At 38.8% G+C, this 23,404-nt stretch overlaps 1 protein-coding gene across 1 annotated transcript in view; it reads right to left on the bottom strand.

Annotated features, from left to right (window-relative positions):
* LOC116514405 overlaps positions 1 to 18,965 on the bottom strand; it is a 160,502-nt gene extending 141,537 nt beyond the window's left edge. The window contains exons 1-2 of the mRNA XM_032225984.1: positions 18,601 to 18,965; positions 14,708 to 14,743 (exon numbers count right to left, since the gene is read on the bottom strand). Coding sequence (XP_032081875.1) covers positions 14,708 to 14,743; positions 18,601 to 18,810 — 246 coding nt within the window. The 5' untranslated portion in view covers positions 18,811 to 18,965. The remainder of the gene's footprint in view (positions 1 to 14,707; positions 14,744 to 18,600) is intronic.
* Positions 18,966 to 23,404: the final 4,439 nt, after the last annotated feature.

Below are 23,404 nucleotides of genomic sequence, written 5' to 3'. Positions count from 1 at the left end.
AATGTCCAGCAAAGACTGCTATCAATTGGATACCACCAGATGATCGGAGAGAAAGAGGAAGACCAAAGAAAACTTGGTGCCAAACATTTCAGGAAGATCTGAAAACCATCAATCTTAAATGGAAGAATGCAGAGACTGTAGCTGCAGATCAAAAACTGTGGAATACTCTTGTAGCCCAATGTGCTTAGTTAGCACAGGGTGTGATAATAATAACTATAGACCATGTTCTGGTAGCAATTTTTATGTTAACACACAAAACATGTTGCGTTTTATTTGCCTTATCTTGTATTGTCTGCCCCAAAGACATCCAAAAATTTCGTGGCTAATCTGAAATTTAAATCCTATCAATGGGTAAAGTTCCAAAACTTCCAAATGTCATTATAGTGACCCAATATCCTTACTACTAAGTGTTGAATACTATATTACCTGGGCAACAACTAAAGTGTATAGACACTGAAGTGACATAAAGAATATGACCAACTCTGGACTGCTTACTATTACCAATTTCCATGTTCAGGGATAAAGAATATAGGAGTTAAGTAGGCCAAGGAAGCATCACTGGTGAGCTGAAAGTCATTGTGGGGAAAGGTGGGAGTGAAAAAGAAAGAAAAAGTCCTATGTGAATGAGAACATTAGAAACAAGAAATGAAATAACCTGGTAGTATGCAAAAGATTCTTGCTCAGCCTGGATCAATAGTGGGTTGCTCCCAGTTCAGCGCAGTGTGGCCGAATTGGTAGTAGCAGCAGGGGGAGGCCCCCACCTGGACATTTAGTAGCTTAATGTTGCACGCACAAGCATGCACAGGAGTGAAGTAGTAGTAAAAATATTTGCAACCCATTACTGGCCTGGATGTGATGATACCTTGCTGCTATTGCTGCTGCCACTAACAGATTGGTAAGTGGAAGGGAGTGGAGGGGAAAAGAGCAGGTATTGTGAATGATTATGGTTGGTCTTGGGGAAGAGAGATGAATAGATTATAAAAACATCAAGGGAAACAGTTATAAAGAATTGTACAGCTGAAGAATAAGAAATGGACAATTTTATGAGTAAGACTGAACTTATCTATCCTTGCTTTGTTCAGCACAGAGTATCTGAATGTGGTTTTGCAACCAATACACTGATCCGAGTGTTACAGGACCATTGAAATTTGATGCAATTCCTTGCCAAAATGTTTTGTCCATTACAATAATTTTACCATTACTGTTATTCAAGTCCAGTGTGCAATGGCTAAATAATTTCATCACATCTAATATTCAGATATTAGAGGAAGTATGTTTGGGTGAGTAGGATAAGGCTGTTGGTGAAAAGTGACAACCTCATTCTTTATCACCATGGTTGGAAGTGATATGTTGAAATAACTGTAGAAAGTAGTGGAATTTGGTGGAGCGAGGGGGAGAAGCCATCCTAAATGAAGAGTTGGTTTAGACTCAGTCAATGTGGCGCTTTGAGCACTGCTGGCTCATACTGCTGCTAAATATGAAAGGTTTTTTGAAGGAGTCCATTAGTTTTCAAAATGGGAAACAAGTTGACCTAATATCAGAATAAGATTGCAAGGTAACCTTTGGGTGAGGAAGGTTGAGAACAGGTGGGGCTTCTTGGGCTGTGCGTGAGGTGTGCTGTGTGGATTTTGATTGTGAAATAGATATTTTGTTATTTTATTTTTTCTGGAAAAGCATTTAGTTGGGTTATATGGGTGGAGATTGGTATGTGAGGGGTGGGAGTAAAATTACCTTCTTGGGCAAAACTTTTTCACCTCTGGAAATAGCCTCACCCAGACACCTCAAAATCCAGTTTGAGGCAGTGGATGGGTGGAAAACCCTGAAAGTGATTTGACAGGTTTTTGTGATGTTTGTGAATGACACCCCAGTTCATCCCTGCTGCAGTCCTCTCAACATATCAAAGGGAGCCACTAGAAAATATTATCCTATTCCTGGACCCAAATCGGTCTCTGGAAGGGTTTCTCTTAATAGTAGGCTCTTAAAAATATGTATAATTAATAGTGGAGTATTTTTTTCAGGTTTTGCTCATTTCTTTATGTTTAACTGGAATGATAGTTAAAATAATTTTCTTTACCATGCTCTAAAAAAAGGGCAGAGCATCTAACACTAAAAGAAAGTAGCAGTTCAAAAAAAAAACCTCCATTTATTTTAATAATTCTGTGTTCCACAACTAATAAGGTAGCAATTAAAAATATGAGTATATCTTTGAAGAGGGAGGAAAGAAATTTATACCCGCTCTGCATTGATATTGTTTTGGGGACCACTTGGTCCCAGAAGTCATAGGATTGATGATACTCTCGTTATCTCCCCTGAGATTTAGGAATTGTATTTGTTTATACATCATGGACAATGAATAAACCAGAAACATCTAGTTAACTATATTGCACTGCAGGAGATTTTCCAGTATTAAATCAGTTTTTCACTTAAGGAGTTTAATAAAAGCTGAAACCAAAGGAAAGTAAAATTGTTATACCAGCGTTCTGATGAATGGCATATACATTTGATAAATGAATAAATCCTTAAGCAGTAGATATTGTTTGGGAGATGTCAATTCATGCAACATCAGGCAAAACACATGTGGTTGCCCACTGGATTTTTTTCCTCCCATTCATGTTCTTTATTCACCAGCCTCATTATTTGATTGCTCATTGCTTGATTTATGAGTGAAGAGATGTTATGACTCACTTGTTTTAAACAGGCTGTTGGCACTGTCAAAGTTGACTACTATCAAGATCCTGACACTCTAAAGTACAAATAGAAAAAAGGGGCCCTCAGTTGAGCTTTCTTCCATCATTCATTAGTGGTAGGAAATATGGAACTTGATTCTGATGTGGCACGTGGGGCATAAGCAAACTGTGGCTTGATCACACTGCCTATGTTGTTGAATGAAAACAGCAATATCTTAAGGGTTTAATTTTCTTGCAACTTAAATCAAACACATGCATACACATCTAATCCAAGAAAAATATTATTCCCAACAATCATTAGAAGTGATATTTAAAGCAGCTTGAGAACTTAGTATAAATAGCAAATATCTTGATCACTAGATGGATGTTGGTATATTGTGGGAAATGGGCAGTCTAGAAATACGAGAGAGAGAGAGAGTGACTTGAATACATGTATGCAGACCAGTGGTGGGTTTCAAAAATTTTAGAACCTCTTCTGTAGGTGTGACCTGCTTTGTGGGAGTGGCTTGCCAGCCATGTAACCAGGTGGAAGTGGCTTGCCGGCCATGTGATCGGGTGGGCGTGGCCAACTTGTAAAATGTGGTGAAACTCACTTAACAACGCTCTTGCTTAGCAACCAAAATTTTGGTTCAGGAACTCTGGCATTGAATTGTGCAAGTCTTAAAGCTGTCAATTTACAAGACCCTTGCACACCTAACCCTTTAGAAAAAAAAACCAGGGGTGTTCAAACTTGACAGCTTTAAAGACTTAAGACTTGTGGACTTCAACTCCCAGAATTCCTCCTCTCGCTCTTCATCTTGATGATGTGCGGATGGGGGAGAGAGCTGAAACCGGTTCAAAACAGCACTGTAGTTTGTGGAACCTCTTCTATAGAAGCGGTTAGAACTGGCAGGAACCCACCCCTGATGCAGACATACTTAGCACTTTACTTTTTATTTATTTTAGTTATTGAATATATATGCTGCTATCTCACTGTTGAAGAGATGCCTGCTAAAGGTAGGTGTGTGTGTGTGTGTGTGTGTGTGTGTGTGTGTGTGTGTATGTGTGCGTGCGCGCGTGCAGATCCAAACTTGTGCAGATTACTTCTGTGGGATCTCTCTCTGTCTCTCTCTGTCTCTCTGTCTCTCTCTCTCTCTCTCTCTCACTCACTCTCTCTCTCACTCACTCACTCACTCACACACACACACACACACACACACAATGTGCTGTGAGTAAATGTTTATTTATTTATTTAATATTTAAGATATTAAAACACTACAGATGAAATACATTTATCTTTTAATAAACTGATAAGCCATTAAAGGCTGTGTCTTCAACAACTTGAGCCATTAACAAGATGACATTTCCATTCTGCTCATATGACTAGAGATTGGTGAATTTTTAAGCACAATTATCGGCTCACTTTGCACAATTAAATAAAATGGAAATAACTTCCAGAGCTTTTCAAAAGGTGACTCTAAAAATATAGGAACATTGTTTTATATAGCTCAGGTGTTTAATCTACCAAGAACTGCCTCCTCAGATTAGCAGAAACTCTCCAGCAGAGTTTTCCTGGGGATACTAAAGACTGAAACGGGGACTTTTTACATCCAAAGCAGGGGCTTTTCTACTGAACTGTGTTCCCTTCTTCTTGTCTATAAGCAGATCCTTAAATATGAATTAGAAGATGAAAAAGTCTTTTATTTTCATTCATACAATTCCATCATTAAAGTTTAATCCTTAGAACTGCAACCCAAATATTGTGCTGATGTCAGTAACTGGCTTGTTTTAAAAATCCCAGGCTGATCTGCTTTGTTTAGCAGAAAGGACAGCTCTGATCACTGCACATGCCTCTTTTTCACATGCATTTTAAGGGGCCTATAAGCGGATCTGAGAGAGCATTCACAAGTGTAAAGGAAAGACGGGACAGTTGCCAAGTGTGACAAAAATCACTCTCAAAAGGTTCTGAAAGGTTCAAGACCTCTTGTTTCCAAGGGGACACCATTAAGCAGAGAATAATTAAGCAACCATTATTTTATTTCACAGATAAATCAGATGCCAGTACTTGTCTACTCTAAGCAGCAGAGTGCTTGAAAACAGCAACCCAAAAGGTTACCATAGCCTATGAAACGAGAGTCACTCTTGGGACATAACTTTTAAGACTGAAGTAGGTTGGTTCTGTAAGAAAATAAAGTAAGAATATTAAAGATTAGTGCTGGTCTTGTGTGAATTTCAGCGGGTAATAATGCTAAAGAAAGACTCATAGAAGGACAAAGTTCTGGGAAACTTCACTCTGGCACTAAAAGCTATTCTGAAAGGGCACAATGAATGAAGGAGGGCGGGAGCCATTTCCATTCTTGAGAGAGATGCATGAGGATGACCTTTTATTTTCCCTTTCACATGCATGCATTCCAGTTTGCACATTCATTAATTTTCTAATGACGTAGCCCTAGCAGTACACAGAAAAAAACTTCCTAGGTTTCTATAAAACCCAGGACATTTTAATGAAAACTCCGAGACTCCAATCCTATAATTATTTACTCAGGATGAGGATGCACTTTTAAGTAGACTTTACAGGGCTGTACTGTTAAAGCATTTATCCAGTTGACATTTCAGTGAGAACAACTGAAATCCATTTTGAAATTTAGCTCAAATGAGAGGGTGTAACTTTAAAATGTACATGCGGAAAAAATGCATTAGGAAAAATGCAGTATAAACATTTATCTATTTAATTTTGCCCCATTTTCAGTCCTAAATACATCTTTTATAATTTTTTAGAATTCAACAATGTATTAAAAATAATAAAAATAATTTGTTTGCCCACTAATAATTTGTTTGCCTCTAAAAGAATGAAATTTTATTTCAAATGAACATTTCTTTCGAACGTACTCCAATCCAGATTTTGATAAACCTCAAAAGTAAGAGAAATCTGAAGCTGTGGATCATTTACTAAATTCATTTCTATATGGTACTACTCTTCACTATTGATTGATGTTTGATGCAGATTTTGTTAGGAAATTGGTTGTTCTTAATTACATTGAGATCAACCTACAGGTCCTGGTGAACAAAAGTTCAATTAAGATTAACTTGCCACAAAATTTTGTATTGTGGTTTCAACAGTAATCAAAAATGTTTTCAACAAAAATACCAAATATGATCCAATTTAATTTGTGGTGTTTAAGAAATACTTCCATCTGAATTTCTTTTCTTTTTTATAGTTTATCAAAATATAAAATGCAGAGAAAAATGAAAATAATGGGAAAGTAAGGGAGTAAAAAGGGAAGAGAAAAAATTGTAGGGGAAAAGGAAAAAAGAAAAAAAAAGCATTGACTCCCTACTCTTTTTAGCACAGTAGAATAAGGTTATAACAAACAGCCTCAACTTTTTAACTTTTACATAGTAATATATACTAGAAATGTATATAACAACAAATCTATCTAATCAGTAAAAACACCTGAATTTCTTAAATGAGTTTGGGGATTCCAAGTAACCACATCTTTTTAGATTGGAAGATATGGAGAGCAAAGTGTGGGAAAGATCCCTCTAGTGATAAACATAAAATTTTGTTGTCTGAAATGAAGTTAAATGTTGACTCTGTTAGAGCTCTAAATGCAGTGGCATTGAAACTTTATGACTTACTCATGACTTACTGATCATAAAGAGCAATGTGATAGAGATAGAGATTTAATTATATACTTTGTCTCTGTCCACTGCTCTGCCTGCCCTTTGTCTAAAATATTGTTAATTAAGGTCACTTCATTTAGCTTTTCTTCCCATGCATACACACAGAGAGAAACTATGTCTGACTTTCCTGGATGGAACTATCTAGATCCTAGGTATTGCCTATACTTTTAATGCATTTCCAGCAAATAAATCTCTTTTCTATTACATTTTTTTCAACGCTTCACTAATCCTTGCCTAAGTGTGATTATCCTTTTCAAGGTTGTTCACAGGCACAATTCAATTTTTAACTTTAACATTAAGACCATATTGAAACATATTGTCCCGTCTTCATCTTTCTCAAATATAAAGATATTTCAAAAGATGAATAACAAAATTTAATCAATTCCTAAGCATTTGGAAGATAAATTTCTTTCCATTTTTATATGATTGCTCTCTTTGCTGAGCTACAGGCTCAATAAAGGGAAACTTCACAAAATGGCAAATTCTGCATTTTAGGAATCATATTTATCTACAATATTTCATACATTTCAAGCAGCACTGTAATGAATTCAGAAAGTTCTATCAGAGTATTATTTGTGAACTATTTACCAAACAGCTAGTCCCCAGTGATGAAAGGTTCCAAACAAAATTCTTTGTCTAAGATGTTAAGCACTTTCCACTGCCAAACATTCCCAAGAAAAGGCCAAATAATTATTCATAATAATAATAAATGCAAAAGTTCCTCTTGGCAACAGACAAACTGAAGTGGACTAAATACACAATCTGGTTTTCGACATGTTAGCTTTCTGGAAGAGAGCAGAAACAGGGTCAGAAGATGATTGTCTCCTTCTATATAATCCTGTATGCGACTTTATATTGCTGGCCAGTGGAAATGTCAGTTGCTGCTCTCTCTCATTGGAGCTCTGCCATCTACTGTTTATTGCCAGGCAGCTGAACTCACACTTTCTGCTCATCATTCATTGCTTTCTTTCAAGTCTGCATTTAATAGACTGGGCATCAGATTCTAGAAGTGACAAAGACCTATTCTGGCAAAGCTTTATAAGCCCATCTGTATAAGCTATTCAGATCAACTCTGTGTGATATACTTTAGACATATGGCTCAAAATAGTATATTATGCATACATTCTTCTTTGCTTTCTTTTTTCCCCTCCTCTTTTTTAAGGTATTCTACAGGTATAGCATTACCAATATAATTTGCTGTTTCTTATTTGATTGTTGGTAAAAGAAGAAGGTATCAAGGAATGAAATTTCTTTCTATTGTTCATCACAGGATTGAAATTCAGTTAGAATCAAATCTTTGGCTGTATTATTGTAACTCAATGAATACCACAGTTTAGGAAGAAAATGAGTGGGATAAAGAATATATTAAATTGGAAATGTTTCAGTCCTTTTGGGAAACACTCCAAGTTCTAAATACTGTGCCTCACAAACACACAAACGTACAATGTGCGTTTATAATATAGTATAGTATTTATAGTATCCTGCTATAAATCAGAGTATACCTGTAGTTTGCAGATGCTGGCACAGTTTATCATTGGTAGTTTCAAAATCTTTCTACCTAAGATAGCAACATTTTTTTCTGCTTTTGGAGAACAAATCTGTAGTTCTGTATTGCCCACTTTAAGTGACTCTGACAAGATGGAATACTGTAAAGATGTTGATTTAGGAAAAAATGACAGCTATCAAATCAGGCATAAAAAATAAAATAGCAAAATGAATGAATACAAATAAAATACTAAATTTAGTAATAATGGAAAATTGAAAAAGTGCAAGACTTAACTAGAGACAAGAAACATAACATTGAACTTTAAGAAGGCAACTTTTATAAAATATCATGGAAATAATATAAAATATTAATCAAATTAGACGTAAAACAAATTTGTGCCTATAACACCTAAGCATAGTCTTAATATTTTAGACATACATACATTTATACATCCATACATATATCCATACATAGCAACAAAATACTATAAACAAACATAGGACGCATATGAAGATTAAGTACAAAGAAGATAAAAGTAAATGAAAGAATCATTGTATAAAAATAAAACAGTTCCCTGAAAGCTTCATATCAAAAGGCATATACTACAGTTAGATAAATAATATTTTTCTACATTCAGGTAGTCATAGAACATAAAACAATAGACTTGGAAGTGACATTGACGTTTTTGTAGTCCAACCCCCTGTTCAAGCAGAAGATCTTATACCATTTCAGGCAAGAGGTTGTACATTCTCTTTTTGAAAGTCTCTAGTAAATGGGATACTCACAACCTTTGAAGGAAAGTTACTTCATTGGTTGATTGTTCTAACCATTAGGAATTTTCTCCTTAGTTCTAGGTTGTTTCTCTCCTTGGTTAGTTTCCATCATTGTTTCTTGTCTTGTCTTGTATTTTTTTACAACTACAATTGAGCCCAAAATATCCATTGCTAAGCAAGAGAGTTTTTAAGTGAATTGTGTCCCATTCTATGACTTTTTTTGGCACAGTTGTTAAATGAATCACTTCAGGTGTTAGGTAAATCGTATGGTTTTCAAGTGAATCTGGCTTCCCCCATTGATTTTGCTTGTCAGAAGTCAGCTGGGAAGGTTACAAATATTGATCACATAACCCCAGAACAGTGCAACTGCCATAAATACATGCCAGTTGCACATGACCATCAATCAATAAGAAGAGAAAATGGGAGACAATACCAGTGTTTCTTTTCAGATGGTTCAAGGATATAATTTTGTTGAAAAATAAACATAGAAACCAGATTAGTTAAACTCATGATGAGAGATTAAAAATCAAATACCATAGGAAAGCTTCATATTTAAGCATTTTAGCATAACAATCTTGGTTGATTGAATTTACGTTGGTTTTTTTTTAATTTTAAAACAAGATGTGTCATTTTTAATAAGAAAGGCTAGGTAAAAATGCAACTCCTTGGTAGTTGGTGGTACCTTCCTTGCTGTAACAATTGAAGAGATTGTTAATTTATCCAACTAGCTGATGCATAGATAATGTTTGCATGAAGAAAATAATTTATTTTAGTTGCAGGTTTTGACCGCTAGAATTAGAAATAATTGCACATAATATTGTTTAAACTAGTTTTACTTGAAATTCCACATTTCATATTTGATTATAATTTCTCTTTCTCATCAGACAGAGAAAAGCTTCCCATTTCATTCAATGGGTTTCCATACTTCCAGGAACAATAATATTGTAGACATTCTCCAAATTTTGCATAATAATCTTTTCATTTGAGAGGATTATTTACTTTCTAACTGATTTGTCCAATAAAAAGAAATTTTAATGAAGATTTGCATTCTTTTTTGTTAATGAACAATTTTTAAAATACAGCACATCACACAATACATTATTTGGTAATAGTTGCATTTGAAACAGTTTCATTTGCCTTCATTATAGAAGATGGAACTCAAACCTAAATTTGTTCAGCAAAGGAATTTGTAGAACTGAATCAAATAAAAAGATTAACTGGTTTTTCAACTGTTTGGCAGCTACCTGAGAGCTTTTAAAAAACTAAAATGTACAACTGCAAAATTGTTATATATGTAATATGTATTTAAAGCTATGTATCCATCAGTGACTTAATAGGATTCAGTGAGAACACAGACCATATTAAAATGCTATCCTCTATCTTTCAGTTGACAGAGAAGCATGCCAGGATAGTTTGCATTACCCATTTCTATCAAAGAATGCTACTCTACCATAAGAAGGTATGAAGGTAGTAAGTGCTCCTGACTTTATCATTTGAATACAGGACAAATTAAGGAAAGGTAGATTTCCCTGGCTTTTGTTTCCCCTCTCACCAATGAAGAAAAAAAACCCATCAGTTGTTGTGTTTAATGTTTTGAGCACAGTGAAACAATTGCAGGCTAGGATGAAGAATTTAGGACTTTTCATGCTGCTTGAGGGACAGATCAATGGCACATATCTATGACCTGTTGTATATAACTTTTAGTGTCACCTAGCTATCACAGTGATATTATTTTCATCATAACTGTTACATCATCACACAATGATTGGATAACTCAAAAAGAAAGTGATGCACAAGGGAGGTAAGAAAGGAGTTCCCTCAATGCACTGAGCAAGACAGCTCCACAACCCTCTTCTACACTGATTATATGATCTGTCAGCCAGGCTATATTTGGACATGGATTTAGCATTCTTTCAAAAGAATAATTTCTGAATTCAATATGATAGATTCCAAAAGGATTGTAATGCAGGATACAATCAAGCCTTGGTCCATCAACATCATAAGAAATGGCAACCCTAGACAAACTTGGCTGATCTCAAAAAGCTCTTAGGGTTGGCCCTGGCAAATATTTAGACAGGAGGCCACTAAGGAATCTTTTTTATATAAAAGTTTTTTATTTTTCAATTTTAAAATATATACATTCCATCTTTCCTTAAGCAGTGTGTCTGAGTGAAATCAATGAAACAGATACCAGAAGACAGCATAATAAAGTGCTGCATATTGTTACCAAGAAAACCATGTAAATATGTGGGAAACCATGTGAACATGTCCATATCAAGTTAATCTTCACTAGGCTAGTCATCCCCCCCCCCCCTCTCCTTTTTCTGCCAAAGTAGGTTTAAACTTAACTGTTCGGTACTCTGATTATCATGTTTGCTAAAACAATTCTGAGGATTGGTGTAGTTGTCTTACATTTTACAAAAATGTCACTATCTATTGTGGAAATCAACACAGGATAGCCAGGATGTTTCCAGTCACATTTTTAAAGGTCTCAACAACTTTCGTTAGGAATATTGATTTTAAAGGGGTGCATTTTTGTCAGCCAGTAGAGGGCATTGTGGTCATATTTTTTACAAACACAGTTCTGATTATTTATAATATTGGTAAATCTCAATAATTATATACTTTAGTGTTTCAGAAATCTATAGGGCTAAATTGCTATTACTGATGTCCACATTTAATTTAAGAATTGGTGAATTGTTTTGTTTTGTATCTGCAGGATACTGTCTTTTTCTTGGATTGGGGAAAGCCATTCCATATAGTGAAAAATTCTCAAAGAACTGGAACAGCAGCATCTAAAAGGATCTGAGCAACAAGGTAGGAAACAAAATTCTTTTTCTTTTAGCATGAAAGACATATGACATCCCTAGAGCATGGGAAACTGCTTTTATTCTAGCAAGTAACTATTGACCTGAGTCCATTTTCTACAGCCCGTCTTCCCATAATTATTGAAAACTTCAGCACTGTTAACTGGCATGTTGAGATGGGAAATGCATGAAAATTACAGTGTTACTATAAACAGATATATCAGAATTTAAAAAACATAGAGACAACTCAAAGCTCTCTCTCTCTCTCTCTCTCTCTCTCTCACACACACACACACACACACACACACACACACACACACACACACACTAGTCCAGTGGTGGGTTTCAAAATTTTTAGAATATCTTCTGTAGGTGTGGCCTGCTTTGTGGGAGTGGCTTGCCAGCGATGTGACAGGGTGAGCATGGTCAACTTGTAAAATGTGGTGAAACTCATTTAACAATGCTCTTGCTTAGCAACCAAAATGTTGGCTCAGAAACTCTGGCATTTGAAGCACGCAAGTCTTCAAGCTGTCAAGTTACAAGACACTTACACCCCTAACCATTTAGGAAAAAAAACCCAGGGGTGTTCAAACCTCACAGCTTTAAGACTTGTGGACTTCAACTCCCAGAATTCCTCCTCCAGTCATGTTGGCTCAGGAACTCTGACATTTGTGTGCAAATCTTAAAGGTATCAAGTTACAAGACCCTTGCACCCCTAACCCTTTAGGGAAAAAACCCAGGGGTTCACAGCTTTAAGACTTGTGGACTTCAACTCCCAGAATTCCTCCTCTCACTCTTCATCTTGATGATGTGCGGATGGGCGGCAGGGGAGAGAGCTGGAATCGGTTCTAAACGGCACTGTAGATTTGTGGAACCTCTTCTATAGAAGAGGTTAGAACTGGCAGGAACCCACCCCTGACCTAGTCCCATCTATATGTATAACATCCTTAGCCCTCAATTACTATCTCACAATGAGGTGACTCTTAGTAAAATGTATGTCCTTCTAAAATATGTCCAGAGCTTTCTTAAATAAAGTTCTACTTCCAACAATTAAGAATCCTATACAAATTGGAGAGGAGCTGTAAATAAATACATCTTGCTTGTACACAGTATATACTACCACAAAGAAAAGACCAGTAACTTACTATAGAAACAAGCTGAAAGGAATGGGGCTTTTACAAGAAATTTGGTGTTGGGTTGTTTTTTTTGTTATTTTTATCAAGGTGCAAAAATCTCTTGACCAAGTTATGAACAATGTAGGAATCTGCTCTCTGAAACTGAATTAGCAAAGCACTATGGGAAGGAAGGTGGAGGCCATAATAAATAACATACTATACCGGTATTTATGTACCACTGTTTAATATGCTGACCAATCTTTAGCTGAAGACTGCAGGGCTAGTGGAGAATCAAAGCAGGAGCACAGAAATAGAATATTTGTGTATCTGCAACCTGCTAAAGCTTGCCTTAACAGACATATCAGCTGCCTCTTGTTTTCCCTCTTTAGCATGCAAACTATGCCCTAGTGGTGATAAGAAAAGTAATTGTGCGATTCAGGCCAGCCACATGATTCACTCAAAATATATTAGTACGGGGACATGAAGACTGACATTTGAAAAACACTTGGAATTTATTGCAGCTTCTATTGTTCAACTCTTTTCATTTACTTAGGGCTTGAGTTCACACTGACTTTTAAACACTGCAGTTTCAGAGTTTCAGATATTATCTCTTTCTCAGAAAAAAAAGCAATAAATCAATTTATTGCCAGTGAGAATTGTCCAATGACCCGCTGCATTCTTTGAAATAAAAACATATTTGTTTCAAATCCAAATTAATCTAACAATAATAGGAACAGCCCTGACATTTTTATGATCAGAATTGACTAGATGAAATTTCACAAGACAAAAATATTGTTTCCTAGTATTGTTATCAACAACCCTTTCCTTGTGGCACATGTACCTGTTATATTTAATCTATGGCAGTGAGGAGCAGAGGAGCCTGGCTTCTACAGAAACTATACAGAGACAGCACAAAACAGGTTAGGGTTGAATAATTTGGGTCCCAGTAGTATCTCAAATATGTATCTGCTAGAACAGATAAGTTGTGTGCAATGTCTACTTCTCTTATCATTCTTCTTTTTTAAAGTCAGAATTGTACTGGTGGTTCTTGTTAGTGTTGAATATTTGTTTCCTATCTAATGCACATTCTCATTCTCTCTCTTTCTGCGGTATTAAAGTAAGCTATATTTTGCATTAGGGGCAGCTTTACCCCCAACTTTCCTTTGTTGCTGGAATAACATACCAATCTCTGGCTTCAGTGAGCTACAGCTGAATGGAGTTTGCTACAAGTTTTGTTTTCATGCTGAACAGAAAAGGCCTCGTGGGAGGTACATTTGTGTGGGTACATGCGCAGTAATGCATGTGATTAGAAGAGAAGAGTAAAGAATGAGAAGTGCACAGTGAGCAACTTCTAGAAGCATTCAATGACTGCATAATGAGCAACTATCTCTGCTGAATATTGATTAGTCAGTTCTGGCAAGGTCTTGCTTTGGGGGGGGTCAGGACTCCTGCCAGCTGCTTTGTGTAAAGGCAAAGCAGAGAAAAGATGTAAACTCCAGAATGCTTGTTGACTTATTGTTTCTGTTTTTCTAATTGGAGAAGGACATTTGGGGCCCATGTTACATGAGACAGAAAAGTGTGGATGCTAAGTTGCAAATATAATTGGAACACTGACTGCTAATATATTTGCCAATTTGTTATCTTTTTCTTTTTAAAAAATTATACTGTCACTCTCAAAACTTTTTTTGTTTGGAAATACAATATCAAATGGAAAATAATTGACTTTTTACTATGGATTTCATAGAATGTTAATTTTGTGAGATTAAATAATAATATGTTTAACCATGCATATCTTTTCAGAAACAATTTGAATGAATTTAATAGAGTTTACTCAAATAAGTAATGTGTACTTATGTACACTGAGTGTACTTAGGAGTAATGTGCTTCACCAATGACTTTTTCTTTCTAAATTCTATTCAATCTACTGCTGCAACTAGTATTGTAGTAGCTTTCTCTGTCCCCTGTGCCTTAAGAACTACGAAGTATATTAATGATTTCTATTTCTGGTTAAGCAGCACATGTTAAAACCACGTAACCTAAAAATGTTTTCAATAAACTACTGTATGTGTTTAGATTGTTATTGTCTGTTAGTCATACTTAAGGAATAATGTTGAAATGGGTTAATAGTTAATGAACAATTATTGGATGTTATTTGGTAATTGATGTGAAATCCTACCTTTTGAATGGCTGGATATCTTTTTTCCCAGGCTGTCTGTCAAGATACAAATACCAAATGTTAGAAAGGGAGAAAGGAACCAGCACAAACAACTCATGTCCAGCCCATTCATCTCTGGTGCTCTATTTTTTCTGAATTCTGTAGAATCACCCATGGAATAAACCTGTCCCTCTGTATGTTCTCCAGATGAGAACAACGAAAATTCCTAAAAGCATGCTAGTTTTGCATTTCTTTTTTTCAAAGAATTTCTGCATTCTAGGCTGAGGGATGGAGGTTTTATACAAAGGCATTCTTCATTGTGTGAAAAATAATTATGCTACATGTTCTTTGTAACCATACATATTTGAAATCACATTGCAAGAGGTTCCTTCTCACTGCCTACTTGTTTTTTTTTTTAACAAAATAGAAAGAGATGGAAGAGTTACGGGTGCTTCAGATAGAAAAATAAATCTCCTACATTTTCTACTGAAGTGGGCCCCAAAAGTTTTAAAAGGGCATGGGATGCTGATAATGGGGAAATGCAAAACATTTTGTATGTGTTATTGGTAAAGTGCAAAGGGGCAACTAAGACTGAATATCTGACACAGTATAAGTGTGACTTCCTCCTCTAATTCTCTGAACTCCTGAACTTGTGTCATCACTGTGGCATATTTTAACAACTATTTTAGCCTCAACTCTGTTACAAAATTTTGATAGAATATCTCCTATTTCTCTCCCCCTTCCCACTTATGCTGGATGTTAGCTTAATGCAGTGGTTCCCAAACTTGGCAACTTTAAGACTTGTGGACTTCAACTCCCAGAATTAGTCTTGTGACCTCTAGGCTAGAGTACTGCAATGTGCTCTACATGGGGCTGCCCTTGAAGAGCATTCGGCGACTTCAGTTGGTCCAGAATGCAGCCGCGCGAGCGATCGTGGGTGCACCTCGTTTCACCCACGTAACACCTATCCTCCGCGAGCTGCACTGGCTACCTGTTGATCTCCGGATGCGCTTCAAGGTGCTTGTTGTCACCTTTAAAGCCCTTCATGGTATTGGATCTGGGTACTTGAGAGACCGCCTACTGCCAATTACCTCCACTAGGCCAATAAGATCCCATAGATTAGGCCTCCTCCGAATTCCATCAGCCGGTCAATGTCGACTGGCAACTACCCGGAGGAGAGCCTTCTCGGTGGCTGCTCCGACCCTATGGAACGAACTCCCCGTGGAGATTTGTACCCTCACCACCCTCCAGACCTTCCGCATAGCCTTAAAAACCTGGCTGTCCCGACAGGCCTGGGGCTAAAGACTTCAACCCCACCCGAATAATATGACTGTTGCGCTTTTTAATGATGTATTGTCTTTAAGTGTGTATCTTGTTTTGTTTTTCCCTCCCCCTGGATTGTGAGCCGCCCTGAGTCCCCTCAGGGAAAAGGGCGGCATATAAATAAAGTTAAATAAAGTTAAAGTTTGGGAACCACTGGCTTAATGGACAGAGAATATAGTGTGCTGTATTCTAGGTTCAAAAATTAATGCTATGGAAAGCTGATCAAGCAAAAGATATGAGGCAAGTCTATTGAGAGAGGGAATTTGAATGAATTATCTTTGGAGAGGTGTAGGAGTTGACTGAGTGAAAGAAGAGAGCATACAACAGGTTCTGTCATCCTTACGCGGTTTGGATTAATCGAATAACAAGACACCAGTGCTTGTGTGAACTGCCTGAGGCTGGTGGGAATTGTAGTTTCTCAGATTGGGGAAGGTTGTTGAATAGCAAATACAGAATAAAAAATATTTTTAGTTCTTATAAGTAGTGATTGGATGCAAGGAAGGTGTGATAGATGATTTAGGAAGTACTTTATTTCTTGCCATTAATAGAATATATTCATAACACTCAGCCCAGACTTACCAGTACTTGTTTTTTATGAGCGTAACTGTTAATGAGATTTTGTCATCTTTTTTAAGCATGTAGCGTAGGTCCACTAGTCAGCAGTATTTCTCCCAGTTCAAGATGGGAGAACAATGAGAATTCAATCAGGTGTGCTATAAAATGAAATAATATTTCTACTCCCTCTCTTAAACACACTCTCCTACCAGAGAGAATCCATTTTGTCCTAATATAAATCATATCTGAATGTTACAAGGAATATGAGTGGAATGGTCTGTAATATGTTGTATGTATGTATGTATGTATGTATATATGTGCTTGCATGTATGTGTGTATGTTTCTAATTTGGTTATTCCTGAAAATGTGGTACTGCCTATAATTTTCACATCATTTGGATAAAGGGTAATTACACTAAACAATTGTTCTTGAGTTGGACTTTCAGGATGAAAGATGCCAATTCTAGTAACCATTTGGAACTGCAGCTAATTTCATGCAAAGTCAAAACTGATTTTTTTTAGCAAATACATAATTTTATATACTTTAAATTTGCTGGCCTACATATCTCATCACTGAGTTTATTCATCATATGAATAAAATTCATGTGGACGGAGGTAGTTATAAATATCATTTAATAAATAATTGTGTTTATCCTTACTTTAGAATGATAGAAGAGACCCACAGATTGTGAAAAAGTAATATTTCTCATTATCATCACTTTTTCTACATGTCAAAGAAATGAAACTACTACTAGAATTTTACAAAGGAATGAGATGATATGTTAAACTGTTTTCTAAATTAGCTTTGGAACGTAGATTATTGTAGACATCTTTTTTAAGTTTAAGCCTTTCAACCAACCTCAAACACCCATCTCAAAAATGGAAAAATAAAAGTTATATAGATATTTGTTCAAATATTCTATAAAATGTGGCTACATTATATTATGTTGCTGTTTCAATTCAGTTTCAGTAAGTGCATTTTGATTTTTTACCAGGAATGCAAATATCAAAATTTGAAATAATGTCTTTTAAAAATAAATGTGTGTAACCTTAAGCACATATATTTAAAAATGTCCCACCAAATTCCAAAGAGCCTTCTCTCAGTTGTTATAGGAAGACAAACTAATGCCCCTATTTCATAATCATTTTCATAATCATTTTGTCTTTTCATATTTTATATCCCTCTGTTCCAATTAGATTTAAGGATTAGAGAAACATGGTTTAAACTATAAATGTTTTGAGAAGTCAGTGTCAAGTTATATTCCAGAACAACCAAAAATGTTGCACTTTTATTAGTGTTTTGTATAATTTCCCTCACTACTTTAAATAAATAAAAGCACATTTTTCACTCCTTACACAAGTAGTTTTCTCAATATCAACTGGTAAGAAAGTTGGTGGGGAGAAAGTACAAATTAGTGTGAGAGGCAGATCTAAGGAAACAGAAGTGCTGTCTCCCAGTGTTAGCATTTGAATGCTTCTCCAGCTGTCACTGAAAGAAGGAGCAGGTACTTTTAGACTCTGGGTTTAATGGTTTTGCAGGAGGCTGAGGAGAAGCATTTTAAATTATCACGTGCCTTATTTCCCTGGAAAAAATCCAAATGATATTTATTTTATCCCCATTCCTTCAGTGCATGTTTTATGACTGTTTCTACATTCCTGACATGTTAGAACCAGCAAATAAAACAAATTTAAAAACATGTTTGGCTGCCAGGTCTCAGAAAAACAAAAACAAAGAAAAAATATTCTACATATGTGTAGCATCATATTTGAAATCATTACACTATAATGTTTCCAAGAACAAAATATATCCTGCTTCTGGTGATCTTATGTCAAATGGTATTGTTTAGCAATAAACATTCAAGGAAAAGGGATGCTCTATTGCTAACAGCATGGCCATCCACAGTCTTCCTGTGCCTATGCCAGTCCAGAAGCTGACACAGTCTCTGATGCTACCTTCCTCACCTAGCAACCTTCTCCATGTTGCCTTTGCTACTGTGGACTTTCCCCCTAGCTGAATTACTGAAATCGATCTCTTACCTTACAGAGTTTCAAGATTAGCCAACACACCAGATATGCTGTCAGGGTAAATTTTGCCTTCATATATCTCTCAGGTAAACAGCTAAGATACATTTGTACAAAATCCACATCATCGTCCACCCTGGCTTCACTGCTGCCTGCACCAGCAAAAGCCTCCTCTTGCCTTCTTTGATGTCCCCCTGATGCATTCAGAAACTTGTTGAACTCCATCTTATCAACTATTCCTCAGTCGTTCACAAAGCCACCAGCAAGAGAGAGAGTCCTTTGTTTCAAGGCAGCAGTTAACTCTTCCTGGCCATCGCACGATTTGGCCTCTGCAATCAACACAGTGCTGATGATGCTGGAACAAAACTTCTTAGGTTAAAACTGCTTTGGCTGGTTGCCTTTCTGTTATTGAAAAACCTCTTGGAAATGTGTGTTCAGCTACAAGATAAATATAGCACTGCCCAGAGAGTGTCAGCACAAGAATACTTCTGTGGTTGCCAAGAGTGAAAAGAAAGATTCCATTTAGTCAAAGTGCAAGCCCCAGCTCCCCCCCGCCCCACATCACTGCCCCCTTGTTCTTATTAGGAAGTGAATAAAAGAAAAAGTGATGATCTATCAAAACTCTCTGGACCAGTTTTGTTTCCTCAAATGAAGTCTCAGTTTGGGAAAGAATATCATCCTTGTGGAGAAGGATGCATTTTTGTGCTGCAAGGATTTTTTTGTTGTTCTTCTTATTTCTCCCAAACTACAATAATTTGTTGTTTGTTATGGGACCACTTGCTACAAAAGAACATAATATTGATGTTTTACATTCTGAGCACTAATAGATAGACAATGAAGGCCAAATCTTTGAAGCTTAATGTCAGCGTTCCAAATATCATCCAAAATTAGGCAGAGCTTTCCTCAAAGTTCCAATTTATTGCTGACACTTATTTTTTCCTAATTTTTCATATAGTAGTTTACAGGCTGTATTTCAGCATTCTCATTTCCTTCTACAATGCCCAAGTTCTTACCTGAAATTTTTATTTCAAAATTTCTACCTCCAAGTACTAAAGGATTGAAGTTAAAATTCTCCTGATCACATGTGCTGTCTTTGGTCAAACATGTACAGTATTTACTAGTCTTTGTGAAGTTCTTGGTAGCAATTCCATAAACCTAATTTATCCTGCCATTTGTTAATCCAGTTCTTGACCTTGTATATTCTCTCTCTTTCATGGTTTTTTTTTCCCCATGAACTGGAAATATAGAGCAAAACACCCAAGCTCCCAAAGTTTTGAACTTCTTTCCTAGATCTTGAAAGACTGTAGAGATATGATTATAGCTATTCCTAATAATATCATTTGCTACACATGAATTAAGGGGAAAGGATAATTATTATTAGATTTAATAAGCTTTGAAGTTCTCATATCTTTGATTCTATACCTGAAAGAGAACACATTTCATAACCAACATGTCTAGTTGTTTTGATTCAACATAATAGAGGATTACAATTACACAAGTTTTCACTTTACTACATCCTCCTGGCCTTTAAGAGTATAGTACCTTCTTTACTTTTACTTATTGTTCTCCTGAAGGCTCACAGCCTATTTTTTCTGTGAGGACTTTGAAGCTATTTAGGATTCCTCTTTTATTTGATTCTTTTCTATAAGGAGAATTCCTTCTTTGTCAATTCCTCTTTAGAGTGTTTAGAGTGCTTATTATAATTTATAGGCCGCCCTTTTCCCTGAGGGGACTCAGGGCGGCTTACAAAACATGGGGAGGGGGGTACAAAGACAAAAAACATAAGACAATACATAATAATAAAAATAGAGCACAACATTCATTCATCATTCGGGAGGGGACAAACTAAGATTTTTATCCCCAGGCCTGATGGGATAGCCAGATCTTAAGGGCCGTGCGGAAGGCCTGGGCGGTGGTGAGGGTGCGAATCTCCACGGGGAGATTGTTCCATAGCGTCGGAGCTGCGACTGAGAAGGCTCTCCTCCGCGTAGTCGCCAGTCGGCACTGACTGGCGGATGGTATTCGGAGGAGGCCTACCCTGTGCGATCTGATGGGACGCAGGGAGGTAATTGGCAGAAGGCGGTCTCTCAAATAGCCAGATCCACTACCATGGAGCGCTTTATGGGTGGTAAGTAAGACCTTGAAGTGCACCCGGAGATCAACAGGTAGCCAGCGCAGCTCACGGAGGATCGGTGTTATGTGGGCGAACCGTGGTGCGCCCACGATCACTCGCGCGGCCGCATTCTGGACTAGCTGAAGTCGCCGGATGCTCTTCAAGGGCAGCCCCATGTAGAGCACATTGCAGTATTCCAGCCTAGAGATCACAAGGGCTCGAGTGACTGTTGTGAGGGCCTCCCGGTTCAGGTAGGGCCGCAACTGGCGCATCAGGCGAACCTGAGCAAATGCCCCCCTGGTTACAGCTGACAAATGATGGTCAAAACTCAGCTGTGGGTCCAGGAGGACTCCCAAGTTGCGGACCCTGTCTGAGGGGTATAAATTTTGTCCCCCCAGCCTGATTGATGGAACATTAGCCAAATTATTGGGAGGAAAACACAACAGCCACTCGGTCTTTTCCGGGTTGAGCACCAGTTTGTTAGCTCTCATCCAGTCTTTAACAGCCTCAAGGCCCCGGTTCATCACTTCCACCGCTTCATTGAGTTGGCACGGGGCGGACAGATACAACTGTGTATCGTCCGCATATTGATGGTATTTTATCCCGTGCCTCCGAATGATCTCGCCCAGCGGTTTCATGTATATGTTAAATAGTAGGGGGGATAAGACCGAGCCCTGCAGCACCCCATAAGTAAGGGGCCTCGGGGACGATCTCTGCCCCCCCACCAACACCGACTGCGACCTGTCCGAGAGGTAGGAGGAGAACCACTGCAAAACAGTGCCGCCCACCCCCACCTCCCGCAGTCATCGCAGAAGGATACCATGGTCGATGGTATCGAAAGCCGCTGAGAGGTCAAGGAGAACCAGGATGGACGCATGGCCTCCATCTCTGGCTCTCCAGAGATCATTGGTCAATGCGACCAAAGCGGTTTCTGTGCTGTAACCGGGCCTGAAGCCAGACTGGAAGGGGTCAAGATAGTTAGCTTCCTCCAAGGTACGCTGAAGCTGGAGGGCCACCACCTTCTCAACAATCTTCCCCACAAAGGGGAGGTTGGAGACTGGACGGTAGTTATTAAGAACTGCTGGATCCAAGGACGGTTTCTTCAGGATGGGTCTCACCACCGCCGCCTTCAGCGCGGTGGGGAGATGCCCCTCCCGAAGAGAGGCGGTAACAACCACCTGGATCCAGCCTCGTGTCACCTCACTGCTGTTGGCAGCCAGCCAGGAGGGACACGGGTCCAGTATACAGGTGGAGGCACTCACAGCTCGCATAGCCTTGTCCACATCCCCGGAGGCAACATCCTGAAACTCAACCCAGAGATGGTCTGCCAAATCATTCCCTTGTGTCTCGGCTGGATCTGCAGGAGTGGAGTCCAGGTCCGATCGAAACCGAGCAACTTTGTCCGCCAAGAACTGTACATACTCCTCAGCCTTACCCTGTAAGGGGTTCTCCGTCTCCCTCCTATTTAGCAGGGAGCAGGTTATCCTAAACAGGGCAGCTGGGCGGGACTCGGCGGACGCTACCAAGGAGGCAATATGTGATCTTTTGGCTGTTCTTAGAGCCCGAATGTACTCCTTGGTGCAAGCTGTCAACAGTGCCCGGCTCGACTCGGACCTATCGGACCTCCACAGGTGCTCTAGGCGTCTCCTCCGGCGCTTTATCTCACGGAGCTCCTCGGTGAACCAAGGAGGCCTCCGTGGGCCACTGACCCGGAGGGGCCGTAGTGGCGCAATCCGGTCCAGAGACTCTGATGCTGCCGAGTGCCAGGCCGCAGCAAGAGTCTCCGCCGAACTGTGGGCGAGAGCATCTGGAATAACCCCAAGCTCCGTCTGGAACCTTACTGGGTCCATAAGTCGCCTGGGGCGGAACCACCTGGTCGGTTCCTCCTCCCTACAGTGGGGGTTTGGCCTCCGGAAGTCTAGCCTCAGTAGGCAGTGGTCTGACCATGACAGGGGAATGGTCTCATTTCCCCTCAGACCAAGATCATAACTCCACTGCTCCGAGAGGAATACGAGGTCGAGCGTGTGACCCGCTGAGTGGGTTGGGCCTCGAATTACCTGGGTCAAGCCCATGGCTGTCATGGAAGCCATGAACTCCTGCGCTCCATCAGAGTGTTCACCGAGCGAAGGCAAATTGAAGTCCCCCAGAACCATAAGCCTAGGGAACTCAACTGCCAGCTCGGCTACTGACTCGAGGAGCGAGGGGAGGGCTGCTGCAACGCAGTTGGGAGGCAGGTACGTAAGCAGCAAACCCACTTGACCCTTGAGGTCCAGCGTCACCAGTAGGGACTCACACCCGACAAGCTCCGGAGCAGGGATTCTACGAGGTACTAAAGACTCCCGGATTACAATAGCCACACCGCCACCCCTTCCCTGGGCTCTCGGCTGATGAAGCACCTGAAATCCGTCTGGGCACATCTCTACGAGGGGGACTCCTCCCTCTGTGCCCAGCCATGTCTCAGTAATACATGCCAGGTCTGCGCCCTCGTCTGTTATCAAGTCCCGGACGAGGGGAGCCTTGTGAACAACAGACCTGGCATTTAGCGACAGCAGCCTGAGACCAGGGTCCTGACTACTCGCGCCATCTGACCTTGGAGTGGGACTCATAGGGCCGGAAGGAGGGATCTCTGTGATATAGCGAGCCCTCCTTCCCCGGTAATGGCCAGCCCTAAAGTCCCCGCCGTATCTGCCTCTCCCTGTTATGACC

This window comes from Thamnophis elegans, chromosome 10, assembly GCF_009769535.1.
Source record: "Thamnophis elegans isolate rThaEle1 chromosome 10, rThaEle1.pri, whole genome shotgun sequence".
NCBI classification, from domain to species: domain Eukaryota; kingdom Metazoa; phylum Chordata; class Lepidosauria; order Squamata; family Colubridae; genus Thamnophis; species Thamnophis elegans.
Note: the sequence above shows the minus strand (reverse complement) of the source record. Positions and strands in the feature narration are given on the sequence as shown.